Source organism: Phyllostomus hastatus, unplaced genomic scaffold (genome assembly GCF_019186645.2).
Source record: "Phyllostomus hastatus isolate PE091 unplaced genomic scaffold, TTU_PhHast_1.1 phas_contig_40, whole genome shotgun sequence".
Lineage (NCBI taxonomy): Eukaryota > Metazoa > Chordata > Mammalia > Chiroptera > Phyllostomidae > Phyllostomus > Phyllostomus hastatus.
In genome coordinates, this window is record NW_025333872.1 from 15,217,670 (window position 1) to 15,232,133 (window position 14,464).

General features: G+C 43.1%; 1 protein-coding gene across 1 annotated transcript; it reads right to left on the bottom strand.

Moving 5' to 3' along the window:
* Positions 1 to 1,691: 1,691 nt before the first annotated feature.
* Positions 1,692 to 14,338, bottom strand: LOC123822240 (glutathione S-transferase A2-like). Its single transcript, XM_045844222.1, has 7 exons — positions 14,200 to 14,338; positions 9,758 to 9,864; positions 7,539 to 7,590; positions 7,190 to 7,322; positions 4,993 to 5,134; positions 2,802 to 2,933; positions 1,692 to 2,065 (listed from the first exon to the last, which is right to left on the bottom strand). The coding sequence occupies exons 2-7, from the start codon at positions 9,842 to 9,844 to the stop codon at positions 1,943 to 1,945; spliced, it is 669 nt and encodes a 222-aa protein (XP_045700178.1). The 5' UTR covers positions 9,845 to 9,864; positions 14,200 to 14,338; the 3' UTR covers positions 1,692 to 1,942.
* Positions 14,339 to 14,464: the final 126 nt, after the last annotated feature.

Sequence of the window (14,464 nt, forward strand, 5' to 3'; positions counted from 1 at the left end):
GCCACCGCCACCTTGGCAAGCGCAGGAAGCACCCGGGAGGCCGAGGTAACACTGGTGGCTTGCATCACCACAGGATCAATTTAAACAAATATCACCCAGGTTACTTTAGGAAAGTTGGTATGAAGCATTGACACTACAGAGAAACCAGAGCTTCTGCCCAGTTGTCAACTGTTAGAAACTGTGGCCTTTCATCAATGAGCAAATAGGGGTAAATGTTGCCAAAAAACAAGACTGGAGCTACTCCAATCCTCGACATGGTGCTATTGGGCTACTGCAAAGTTCTGGGGAAGGGAAAGCTCCTAAAGCAGCCTGTCATCATGAAGGCCAGGTTCTTCAGAAGAAAAGCTGAGGGGAAGGTTAAGGGTGTTGGCGGGGGTGTTGGTAGGGGTAGCTTGAAGCCATGCAGAGAGTTCATTAAATGCTCACAAGTGCTTTTGTTTTAAAAAATGATATTGTTCTATATGTAAAGCAGGATATATGGCTATACTTCAATGGCTCCCTATTTTCCTTAGGATAAAACCCAAACTTCTTGCCATGGCCTTCAAAGACCTCAGGACTCTATGCCTCGTCCCCCAATCTCAGCTCATCATATTCCCGCCCCACCTGAGGAATGTTCCCCTCAGACCTCACAACTTCTCTTTCTTCAAATACACAACTCAGACTCTCTCCGGCCATCAACCCTGCTGACCTGAATTCCATCTCTGCTGCTTAAATGAAGTTCTACCCACTTGCTTTCCTAACTACGATTTTCATTCCTTCAGATCTCATGTCAGACACGACTCCCCTCCTTGAGAAATCATGACTGACCCACAGATTCCCACACATGCGTCCTTTTAGGTTCATGCCCAACATTGTTGAAACCCTGCACATGGCATTGTAGATTAAGTTGTGTTCCCCCAAAAGTGTATGTGGAAGCTCTAACCATGGGTATCTATGAAGGTGACTGTCTGGCAATTCGGTCTTCACAGATGCAATCAAATCAAGACAAAATCATATTGAATTAGGGTGGGCACCAATCTGATGACTGGTATCTATACAAAAAGAGGGGAATCTGGATAGAGACAGACACAGCCATGGGAAGTCTGCCACATCACAACAGAGGCAGAGATTGGAGTTGTGCAACCATAAGCCAAGCAATTCAAGGATTGCCCGTAACCTTCAGAAACTAAGAACAGACAAGGAAGGAGCCTTTCCAAAAGCCTTCAGAGAGAGAGCGTGGCCCTGCTCGCAGCTTCATTCACACTAAAAGACTCCAGAACTGTGAGAGAATAAATTTCTAATGTTTTAAGCCACTAAATTTGTAGGACTGTGGTACAGCAACCTTAGGGAATTGATATACATGGATTGGGGTTAGAATTACCTATTTTTGGTTTCTCTCCATAGAGTAACCCCCAGAGACAATATCTGGTTTTGCCAGCATTATTCCCCAGCTCCCAGAACACTGATGATTACATATTACATGTAAAATAAATAGTAGTTTCATAATTGAAAAAAACAAACATTGTTTACCTGAAGAAAATGGTTCTCAAGAGAGACAGAGAGAAGAAAGTGTTTAGGTTGTGCATCAGAAAGCAAAAGACTATTTGTGTGGAACTAAGAGTGTCAAATGAATATTTCTCCTTAACTCTTCTGATGACATATATGATAACTGTTCTATGGCAACCTTTCAAATAGATCAAAGAGTCCATGAAAACTTTTCTCCATTTATTTAAGCTGAAGACACATCCTAGAAGGTGATCGTGATTTCACATTTGACCAAAACAAAATAGATTGCTGGGCAAGTAAATCTGCAGAGTTGATTTCTAATTAAATTAGCACTTATACTTTAGAAAAGATTCTTAGTTTCACAAATAGCAGGATTAACATTTCAGTAGAGCACCTCATTGTTGAAAAAGTTCAGAAGATTGATCCTGCACATGCTGGGCATCCACGTCTGCTTTATTTAAATCTTGAAAATCTTCCTGGCCTGTTCCAATGCTTTCTCATCTAGGAGAGACTTCCTCTGACTGCCAGGCTGCAGAAACTTCTTCACCGTAGGGAGGTTGCTGATCCTGGTTTTCAGGGCCTGCGATGCACAAGAGCACAGTCTCAGAGTGCAGACAAAACACCCGCCCTCCATCAGCACAAGCCAGGGAGTCCCAGACCCTCCTACACCACCACCATCTGAGTCACCTCCCTCAGCACCATCAAGAGGCTGGCAAACAGACAGCCAGCAAGACAGGAGGATGAGAGGAAGAGAACACAGCTCAACAGCACTCTCCCCGGAGACACGGTGAAGATTTTATTCAGTTCTCAGTCTTCCCCATCTCCCTCCCTACAGGGAAATCCTGTGGATTCATTGCTCTTGTTCATACAAGGAAGAGCAACACAGATAAAGGCTCCAAACTGGAAAAATGAAGATATAAGAAAGTTAGGCAGTACTGAAGATATAAGGAAGGAACTCAGAGGAGGGACACCTGCTCACACAGACTCAGGTGACATAGACAGGACACATCTGGGAGAAAGAGAATCCAGAGGAAATGAGACAGATGCAGCAATGGGACAGGAGCCGAGGACAGAAATGCCAAGTCCTGGGTCCGTCTCATTGTGAAAGACAAACTGTTCTCCTTGGGGTAGCATCCACCTCCAGTTCCCTTGGCAAAACAAGATTCTTTCCATGACTCAGACCTGGGCCTATGAGCAAATTTTGGAGACCTGCAGGCAGTGATGTGGGTCATAACATCACCAGCCCAAGTGTCCAAATACTAGACTCCAAGACGGGAGATGCAGGCCTTCCCTCTGAGGGCTGTGACAGAGGTTACCTTCAGCAGAGGGAAGTTGGCCAGAAGGCTGGGGTCAATCTCTTCAACAGTGTAGATCAGTTCAACCAGGTGAATGTCAGCCTTGCTCAGCCTGTTGCCTACCAGGTAGTCTTGTCCATGGCTCTTGAGCACCTGATGAATTGGAGGGATCAGATTATGAACACAGGCACAATCACAAGGATCCCTGCTCCTGCCCAGGTCCTCCAGCCCAACTTCTTGCCTCTGCTACCTCACTGGGCTGGTGGGGGCATGAGAGCACATTCACTGGCCCTGGTTCAGTGAGACAGAGAGAAGCAGGGCTCTGCTGTTCTTTCCTCTCTTCACTTAAAGCACAAGCTACTGGTTATTCCCATTCCCACGTCACTGGGCTCCCGTGTGCATCTTCTACTGGCCCAGGGCTAGCTGTGGCTGCACCATGTCTCTCTGTGCCACACGCCCTGGTGACCCAGACACTCTGCAATATCAGGACATGGATGGCTCTCCATGCTGTCCTGTCTCTCCCTCCCTTGGACAAAGTCGCCATCTCCATGACATCCTTCTTCAATCCTGAGCGGACTATTTCAGAATCTGCATTTCTCCTCTGTCTCCTCCCCTCATTTCCTGGTCTCTCTCTCTGGGACCTGATGTAAACCTGGGTCAACTTGAACTCACCATGTGCCTTCAGCATTGTCTCTGACTGCTAACTTGCACTGTGTTGTGATCTGCTGCAGAAATTCTAGGTGTGTCTAGGCCTGAAATGTCTATGTGTGAATGTCTAGCGATGCTTAAAATTCACTTTGTGATATTTCCAAAACTAATCGTTTGATTGATAGAGAAAGGGGTTGAAAGTTAGAAACTCATGATAAAGCAAACATAGTGAAAGGTTAATAGTTGTATTGTTGTGGTGGGTGCAAATGTGTTCATTGTAAATTTATTTCAGTTTTTTCCAAATGTATGAAAGTTTTCATAACAAAATGTTGGGGAAATATCTCATATTTATTAAAATGATCCAGCAATATGGAAATCATAAAGTATTAGGAGAATAAACACATAGCACCACCAATTAAAGATAACATTTTGGCAAATACACTTTCAGATCACGTATACATATAAAAGAATAGGTAATTATTTAATAAAGATTATAATAACATCAAAACATATTTTGTAAGATTTGTTTTTTTCATGTTATCATGGAGCCCTTTGATATCAAAGTGTCGATTCTCAAACTGCAGTGACTAGTGAGCTTGTCATCACATGGGTGTCCCCTAAACACTCAGCACCACAAGGTCCAGGACAGTGTACTTTCAGGTTAGTATTAAATTCTTTGTTTTGTGAATATGGATGGACACACAAGTAATGAATTAACATTTGTAGGATGAATGAAAGAATGCCATATAAACGCTTTTTAATGCTTTATAGAGATGATGGGGTTGATGTTAAACCTTGTGTTTATATGTAATCCTCCTGTATCTCTTATGATCATTATTTCAGTCCATAATTTTCATTTAGCTTGATTTCAGGAAGTTTTCATCTGATATGTTCTTCTTTTCTGTTCAAAGTTAAAACTATAGTATGTGCTACATACATAATGATGAACCCTGATTCCTTAGTCTGAGAGGCTTTCCTCTAAAGTCTGACGACCCAACATTTTGTACATTATTTGTTCCTTAGCATCTCTCCAGCTGTCTCCTCCTGGCCACCCCCCCCCCACCCCCCACCTTGTTGACATGCATCTCTCCCTTCTCTGAAACACTAGCCTGTTCTCCTGCTGGGCAGCTGGTCTCCTGTCTCCCTCACGTGCTGTCAGAACACTTTCTGACCAACGGCTTTCATTGAACTCCTCTTGGATGAAAAGCCCCTGTGCAGTGGGTCTCTGCGGGGTCTCCTCCATTGCTGGTGTGGCTCTCACAGCCTCCCACAGCCCACACTCTGACCATGACATGGAATGCCATCACATACACAGCTCTAAACTGGGTCCCAGCCAATGGAAATGTTCCTGGAAGATTATCACTTGGGTGTAATAGACATACCCCCCCCCCTACACAGCTGATTTCTGATTTCTGTAACATGCCCAGGGGGCCAGGGCGCTAGCTACATCAGTGTTCAGGAGGGCTCTCGGGAAGCCAAGGTCAATGCCCCCAGGCCTGCCCAGGCATGATTTCTCTTTGTCCTCTCTCATCTCAGTGCACCAAATGCTGAACAGCCCACCTACTTTTTCAAAGGCAGGGAAATAACGGTTTGTTGTTTTCTCTTTGATCTGGGTCATCTTGGCACCCTTTTGATCAGGTGGGCACAGTGGAAGAAGCAAGATCATTTCATACAAATCAGCTATACCTTCTGAATACATATCAATCCTGAAAGACAAAAATGACCCAATTGTCAATTGTCACCCGACTTACAAATTACTCTTTAAGTCAGGGGCATCAGGAGGTGCAAGGTAAACCACTTCCACTGGGTGCATTTTCACATGCCACTCATTCAACTACAATTTTCACTTAACTTCAACATTTCATATCAAGGTAGGTATACACGTCTAAAACTTTTGTTATACACATGCCCAGATATAGGGCCAGAGAACAGCAGTGAGGTGTCCAGAGTCACGGGCACAGAGAAACTGGTGGGATCACTGCAAGTAACTACTGAGACTGGACCTAGGGTTTGCCACGCCTGCTGTGGTTTCTTCTGGGACTCACTCAGTGTGACTCAATGCTAAAGACCTGCCAGCTGAGTAATCTCCAGAGAGTCCCTGGCAGAGCCACCTCCGTCATGTCTCTCTCCCTCTCTCATCCTGTTGCATCACCAGGCCATTTATATGCCCAGTGTTAGCAGTTCTTCCCACTACCTCCCCCAGAACACCGTTCCACAGCCCTCCCCGTGTACTGGTTCTGAGCTCTGGCTGTGTTTGCACTGCTCCAGATTCCCCCTAAAATTGCTCTGAACTGGTGCAATTGTTTATATAATTCCAGCCAGTGCATATTCCAGGAGATATGTTTTTATTGTTCCTAGCCAGGCTTCTTATAAGTGGTTTCTTTAAAAAAAATAAAAGCTTTATTCACATATAACTCCAATACCATAATGTCACTCTTTTTAAATGTACAATTTTGTAGTTTTTTTATAAAGTTACAGATTTATGTACCATCACCACACTCTAATGTCAGAATATTTTCATTCTCCCAAAAGAATTACTGCATGTTGTTATAACATTCCACATTTCTTTCCGTCCCCACCCCCCAGGTTCTGGGAACAAAATTACTTTCTGTTTCTATGAATATAAATGTTCTAGACATTTCATCTCAATGATATCATACAATATGAGCCTTTGGTGTCTGGTTTGTTTTAGCAACACAATGGTTTCAAGGTTTATCCATGTTCATTGCTTTTCATGGCCAAATAATACTACATTGACAGATACACAAAACTTTGTTCATTAATGTCAGTTGATAGACATTTCTGTTGTTTCCACTAATTGAATATTGTGAATAATGCTGTTATGAATCTCTTTAATTTTTTATTTGTTGATTTAGAGAGATGGAGAGGAAGTAGGGGGAGAGAGAGCGAGAGAGAGACATCCATTTGTTGTCTCACTTATTGACACATTCATTGGTTGATTCTTGTATGTGCCTGGACAGGGGATCAAACCCACAACCTTGGCATATCAGAATGATGCTCTAACCAACTGAGCTATCTGGCCAGGGCTTGAACATTTTTTTACTAGTTTTAGTGTGTATGTGTTTTTTTATTCTCTTGGGTACATTCCTACTAGTGGAGGTGCTAACATATGGTAACTCTATGTTGAACTTCCTGAGTAACGGCCAACAGTTCCTCACAAGACTTTAGTTTCAATCATGTGGTCCCATCACCATGGGAAGGAGAACCCCCACCCCACCCCAGATGTGGTTGTATGGAATGAATCTGGCTGCTTCAGTTCTGTCTCCAAATGTGCAAGGTGACCCAGCCTCTGGAGGACCAGCCTCTGCTCCTCCTTGTCAAGGGGCCAGTCCACACAACTAGCTGATAGGCTAGACTCCCAGTAAGTATTCTAGTAATTTCTGGAACTTGAAAATTCACTCCTTTGGATCTTCCCTTCCCCAGCCTTATCATCCTAAAGGCCTGAGCACCTGGAGTCCAGGCTGCACCATCCTCCTGGTTTCCTAGTTCATCAGTGTTTGGAAACCTCTGTCACTCCCTGAGCTGTGCCGTGGACTGAGGCTTCTCCCATGCTCCCACTTGCCTGACTCCGCCTCAGGCGGATCCCTCATCCTCATGCTCCCTGCTGGACTGGACCTCAGTCTGTGCCTCCAAGGCCCGTGCTGCTGCTGGTCATGATCCCTGACACAACCTGCTCATTCACAGAAGAATCTGAACAGTTCCTATTCATTGTTGAGGGGGAAACATAAAAAGTACCATACAGGGCTCTCTCCTTCATGTCTTTCCCATGGAGGTTGTGTTTGGCGGCAATGTAGTTGAGGATGGCTCTGGTCTGCACCAGCTTCATCCCATCGATTTCGACCATTGGCACTTGCTGGAACAGCAGATACCCATCTTTAGAAAGAAAAAGAAAAAGTAGAGTGAAATGCTTCATAGAGCACACACTCTTGTAGGATGAAAATATGTTTGTTGAAATGACTCAAGATATGAAAAGAAATATAAATAAATTATTTTTTTATATAAATATAAAAAAACTATTGCCTGGTGTTCAAACCTCATTATGGACTTTACAGACACCCTCACCAGAGCAGTTTAGACACTTCCTCTTACCGTTCCTTAACTTTTCCAAGTCTTCCAGAGTTTCCAAAAACTTCTCTTCAAACTGGAAAGCAGAAACAGTAAAGGAGTTCTTGTTACTCTTTAGCATTATAGGACTCTCAGCCTTGAATGACCTCTGTCTGGTACAGAACGTGGAGGAGGTAAGCTCTCAGAGTTTGGCAGGCACATGGAGCAGTGCCATCCCGGCCATTTGTGAATCTGGGTAAGAGCCACCAGGAACAGAGTGTGGGTCACAGCACATAACTGCTCCTCTTTGGAGGTTCCATTCACCTCCACCCTGCCCTTCTCTCTGTCAGTGATGAGGTCGTGATTGGGGGAGGAGAGTGTTATTCGAAGGAAGGGACTGCAAAGTTCTGCTAGTTATGGAGTTTTAACATCTCGGGAAAGCCTTTGTCTCCACGTGAGACAGGGCAGTGTGTGCGCCTCAGTGTGGGGCAATGACCATCTGAGACGCTGCCACCAGAGGCCTCTGCTGCCATTTTATTTTGTAGTTTGAAAGAGGTACTTTATGGTAAAAGTTTTGGAATTTTTGGTTTCTAACTTTCTCAGAGGAACACTGTCTTATGGATCCACATAATTCCATAGCAAGAAACCATATAGAGAATGAGTTACTTGTGCAGCAATTTATAAAGCTCCTAGTTCAAGATAAACAAGGAATGATGGGTGGTCACTAGGGAGGGTGGCCAGGGTAGGAAGGGTTGGCTGGTGCGATGTTGCTTGTGAGGCCGATGGAGATGGAAAAATAGGAGCGGAAAGGTCAGCTTTTGGCACAGAGAACCCAGAAGTCCTGATGGAGAGCTTCTGATAAGTCGTAGCCCCACACCCTCCCCAGTCGAGCTGGGACGCAGGAGAGGCAGCCTGGGGGTGCTCTCCACCTCACTCTGACCCACCCTCCTGTGCTGAACTCATCCTGCCCAGAGGCCCTGAACACGTCCCCCAAACCCCAAAGCTGAAGTCTGCACCATAGTGAAACTGTGGGTTATTGGTTTATGAAGAGAAGAAGAAAAGCTGGATGGCACTATTTGTATTTGTGTGTGTGTGCTCATTTCTTCATGAAATTACTAAAGGGCCAGATGAAGTCCTATGCACTCACTAAGCAATCCAGAAAGTACATATAATCCAAGGCTTAGGCACACACGTGACTCTGGAGGGATAGCACATGAAGGGAGCGCACTGGAAGTGCCCGTCACTCAAGACCACCTCACCTGAGCCCCTCTTGTACTGCTCTACTGTGACAGACAAGGTCTCCTGAGTTCATCCATGACTCCCTCCCCCAGGAAGATGCTCCTCAGAGATGCTGGGTCTCTCTGTTCTGGACTGGGAGGATTTTCTCATTGACTCCTCTAGAGGGCGCAGGTATGGTCCTAGGTGCTGCCATCCCTCCTTTGAATCACCCATGTACTTGTCTACATCCTGCCTGGAATGTAAGCTTCCTGAGCGCAGGGGCCTTGTCTGTCTCGCTCACCCCTGGGTCCCCAGGACCTACCACAGAACCTGGAACTTGAGGCTGCCCAACGGATTTGCTGCTGAGTGTGTGTATTGAGTCTTTAACAGGCAGTTTCTTACATCTGCTCCTCCCCATTTTTCTGGCTAATGCTTTAACTTCAATTATATTAATTTCCATTAATTAATCTTTTTATTATGGAAATTTCTAGCATGCACAAAAGACAGAGAATGATCCCCCTTATACCCATCACCCAGTTTCAATAATTACCAACTCCAACCAACCCCGTGTCGTGTTTCTGCCCACCCACTCTCGTAATAATTTAAAGCCCATTCTAGACATATATTTCACCTTTAAATACCTCCATCTGTACTTCTGAAACATGAGGATTATTTTTAAAATAACCAAAATACACGATCACACCTAACACCAAAAACAATTTTTTTACCTCCCTCTGACATTCAGTGGACATACATGTTTCTAATGTTGCATGAATGTTACACATGACATTTTGTGGTGTGTTTACATTCAAATCCAAATCAGGTCATCATTGTGATTAGTTTGTTAAAGTTATTTTGATTGTTTATGTTCTGCGATGAAAAGAGATTTTAATATTAGACCAGATCTGTTCATCTCTTAATAACTAGCAGTTTTCCTTTTAATGAAAAACTCATGATGAGCTATGAAAAGCTTTTAGCTTAGTAAGAAAGTAGTTCAATACAGTCAATTTCAGATGCAGCTTAAACTGGCAGAACCCAGGACTGACCTCGACTCCAGCTGCAGCCAGGAGCCAGCGGATGGACTCCATGCGACCTCGTCCATTGAAGTAGTGCAGCTTGGGCTTCCCCGCCATGGTGCAACCTCCTGTTTTCTCTAAACATGAGGTGAATGAATGATTGAATAAATGAATGAATGAATGAAACCACAAAAGCAAAAATTCACCTTATGATGTGTGGTGCTAGAGCTGAAGGAGTATCTGCCCTCTTCGTGGCAGAGTTGGAAGAGCCTCTGAAATGTCCCTTTTGGCCCAAATTCTCACCCATCACTAGCCAATGCTGGGAAATGGCTACAAACCATTCTCATGTCTCTTTTGGGTAAAATCTGATTGACTTGGCAGGCTATGGGGGGAGTCTGTGGTAAGGGTGTATATGTGCATGTTAGGGGGAAGGGAAGCATTAGACAATTAATATCTACTGAAAACCTAATGATTCTGACCCAGGACTACTTGCCTTGGACACATTATATTTTTAATCCTCACAACAGCCTGTGAACTAGTTGTTATACACCCATTATTCAGTTCATGAAACCGAGGCACAAAGGCTAAATGACATGTCCACAGTCACACTGCAGTTAAGGAGGGACATGGAAATCCACATCAAGCTCTAAAAAAGGGCAGGGCTGGGAACCACCCAGGTGTAGGCCCCAGGAGCCTGCGAGGGGCCTGGAACCCAGAGGGCTTCGCAGACAGGGAGGTGGGGGAGGGAGCAGAGTCAGGCCTCAGCATCTTGGCAGCTATGCTGCATTTGTTCAAAAGCTGAAATTAGAGCTGAGACTCACCTAATTGTCGCTCAAAAGGCCTTGATTTTTTCCCATAAACACAGGGTGCTAATTCCGTACCTTTCTTGGAATTCTACATTCTACCTATACTTGGTACGTTTTATAACCTAGAAAAGTAAGTGAAACTGCATTGCCTTCACAGTCTACAGAGTGGAACCAAGATTTGTTCAATGTCTGGCACACAATGGGCTTTCTCTTGCCTGTTCATGTTCACTCAATCCTACAAAAATCACCTGAGATGGATTCTGTTAGTACTTTGACTTTACAGTTGGGGACACTGAGGTTTCCAGAGTAACTTACTCAAAGTAAGTGGTAGAACTCAAACCCACTTCTATTAAAAATCAAAATCATGGCTTTATTTTGTATCTTAGTTTTTTAAAGATATGCATGACAGTTCTAAAGTGAATTGTGATATCCACCTATTTAAAAAATAAAATTAAAAATAGAAGATATCAGAGTGCATTATACATAGTCTAGGTAAGCATTATTTCATGAGGTTTCAGTTTCAGTTATATTTGTTACATGTATAGGTGTGTGACTGCATGCATGTGCTTCTGGTTATTATAATAATATGAGGTGCTTTATTTGGGTCTGGTCAACAAACTTTGAAAGCCCTTGGTATATCTCGGCCTGCAGAGCTAATAGACGTAACCTGGAACCAGATATTGAAACTCAATAGTTCTGTCACTGTGTGAATGGAGGCACACAGAACTCATTGAAAGCATGGATCTAAAGCCAGGACTTAGAGAGGAACAATCTTTAGTTAGAAGACTGCATTTTCTATCTAAATCTCAAACTCTGCTTAGAAAATATTAATTCTCCTGAGAAATTGCTATGGTAGAGTTTGGGACAAAAATATACTTCCCTTTACCCAAATGGATATATCTCTGAAAACGTGAGTGTGACTTGAATTTTAGATATCAAAATGTTTTCAATGTCCACATTGTTAACATGAGATTTCAACAGTCTAAGCTTTAGAAAGTAAAGAGTCTTTGCCCTGACTGTTGTGGCTCAGTTGGTTGGAGCATCATACCACACACAGAAAGGTCACTGGTTCGATTCCAGTCTGAGCACGTGCCTAGGCTGTCGGTTCAGTCCCTAGGCAGGGCGTGTACGAGAGGCAACGGATTGATGTTGCTTTCCCTCTCTTTGCCCTTCTTTTTCCTCTCTCTAAAACCAATAAGCATGTCCTTGAATGAGGATTTTTAAAAAAAGAAGAAAATAAAGAATCTTTTAGAAACACACTTAATCAACCTGTTTTGTAAGTGGAGATTTTGTATATTATTCTTTCTTATCATGGGAAATGGAGATGCTATGATTCAGCAGAATGGAAAGGGGAATAAAGTTTGCACTAGCTCTGAAACGTGTTTGTTGTGGGCTAGAATTTACAGAGCTTAGTGACTCAAACAAATCCTGTCATTGAGCTCCCTTACTCTGTTGATAGAGGATCAAGTTACAAAGGGAAATAATTTCTACCTTATGTAACATTTTATCATTAAGCTCCTCCTCAAAAGCAACTTTCTTCACCTTCCAAGTAGGAGGTCCCCAATGTCCTGGTCAAGACTGGGCCAGATGCTATCATTGCACTTTGGTCAACAAAAAATGAGAACCCGAGAGACGCAACAATGTGCCAGAGGTCACGTGTTTGTTTCTGATTCTCACTGAGTATCTAGCAAGTGTGTCTGCCTCTGCAACAACCCTAGGAAACAGCTTTTAATACCCTACTTTAAAGATGTGGAAACTGAATTTCGGAGAGATAAAGCGCCTCTCCTATGTGCTTATGTTTTGCGAACATTAGGTTAGTTTGAGCTCATCTGGTTTCAGGTCTGGGGCCTTTCACTCCACCATGGAACACGTCAGCAGGCTCTGTGCTTCTCTCTGAGGCCCTTGTTCACTGGCTCATTCAGAATCCATTAGCCAACCAATGGTTAAAGGGGAGGGAGAGAGAGACATTGAATTCACAAGTTCCTTTCTGTTACCTGATTTTTAGTGGCTTGACAAGAAGAAATATTAGTAAGTGCATGCCTAGCTTTACACTGATACCCTAAAAACCTGTGAGTAAATTGAGAACTAGCATAACTATATTTTACCTTACTAATGAAGTAGGTTTATATCCCTTGAAAGGAATATATCCTATGATAGTTCCATCATAAACTTAAGGAGTTAAGTCTCTGGGGGTGGTCCTCATCACGGTGTTTCTTAGCAGAGAGATGAGAGACTTAGAGACAAAGCCCAGTTCCTTTCCTTATGAGGTTCATAAACGTGGCCGGATTGTTTAATATTTGCACCCCAATTTTCTCTTCTAAAAATGGAGATAGGTATATGTAACTTGAAGGATTTTGAGACAGTTAAACATGATGTTCTACATAAAAGTCATCACAGGAATCAGCAAATGCATGTCCCCTCCTGTTCCCAGTTTCTGGGAGACAGGTAAGGCTCTGAACACATTGGGTAGCACGTGTGTCTTCTTTCTTCTGTCTGTCAATCCATCCATCTATCTGTCTGTCATCTCTCTATCTCTCGACTCAAAGCTCCAGCACAAATAAGATTTTATCCACCTCTAATCATTCTGCATGTTAACTAGCTTTTATTCATCAACCATGTTGTCCTAACTGACACATTTTTTTGGCTATTTAGTTGGAGATACCATATAGTTGATTGCACCTGGCTATTAGATCTATGTAATCTTTCCAGGATAAAGTCGTTTTGAAAAGACACTACTTCTCTATCCATTCACACCTGTCATTCAACTCCACAGACTATAAATAGAACTAGAATGGAACTTTTCCCTCCTGTGTGTTCTTCCTACAAGTGCAGAGTAAAGTGATGGGAAACTCTGTCCACAGAGTGTGAAGGGATGATTTCTTGTAAAACTTGTAAACAAATAATTATTGTCAATATCTGAAAGCTGTAAATTTTTAAAACTTGAGGAAATATATGTTAACACTATTGTCCAGTATAGCCCTTAAAACCAATTAAATGCACATTTCTATAACAAATATTTTTAACAGACAGACAGACAGATAGACAGCCAGTGGACAGGACAGCTCCCCACTGGAACAAATTGCCCAGCCCAACTCATCAACAGTGCCAGTGAGAAACCCGCTCCGGCCATTTGCTGGACCTGCTGTGAGCCCTGGAGAGAGAGCAGGACTGCTCAGTTAGCTGAGCACGGCTGAGAATGAATACAATCTGGTTCCCCTGACATTTAGAGTGATTTCATCCTGTTATAATAAATTTCAATTTTGAGTTTTCACAGCCTCTATCTATCGGATTACAGTGTTACCACTCACAACTGTGTGTGTTGACTTCTTCGGTAGAGAAAGTAACTTCAACATGAACACCTACACTCTCGCTTGCACTGGTCACATTCTCAGACTACCTAAAATAATAGTAACATTTTCTCCTCATATTAATTTTCCTCACATCACAATGCTGGTGCCCTAGTTTGCTAAATTCTTCACTTTTACTTTTTCATACAGACATATCGATGGCAACTCGTGAGCTGTCCCGTAAGCACACAGAAGATGTACAGTATGAGTAGAAAACAAACATTTACTTGTGCTAAGGACATATTTTGAAAAAATTTCCTGGTGACTAAGATGTGAGAATGTGAGGCATTGTATGAAGGTTTATAAAATCAGAACTTACCTTATTAAAGCCTGCTTCCCAGTTGCTCAGCAACACAATGCCAAGTCCTCATGTGTTTAACAGCTGTTTTTATAACCGAATGACTCCTCCTCTCTGAAAAGCGTAACTTCCAGATAGGGAAAATCCACTCCCATGGTGGTCAGGGTCAGGAGGTCCCATGCCAAATTAGAAAAAAAAATGGCAAGTCATCTTTCCTCATACCATGAAACAACTGGTTAATATGTTCCTTGTCAAGGTCAGCAAGTAAAAGATTAAGCAAAGGATT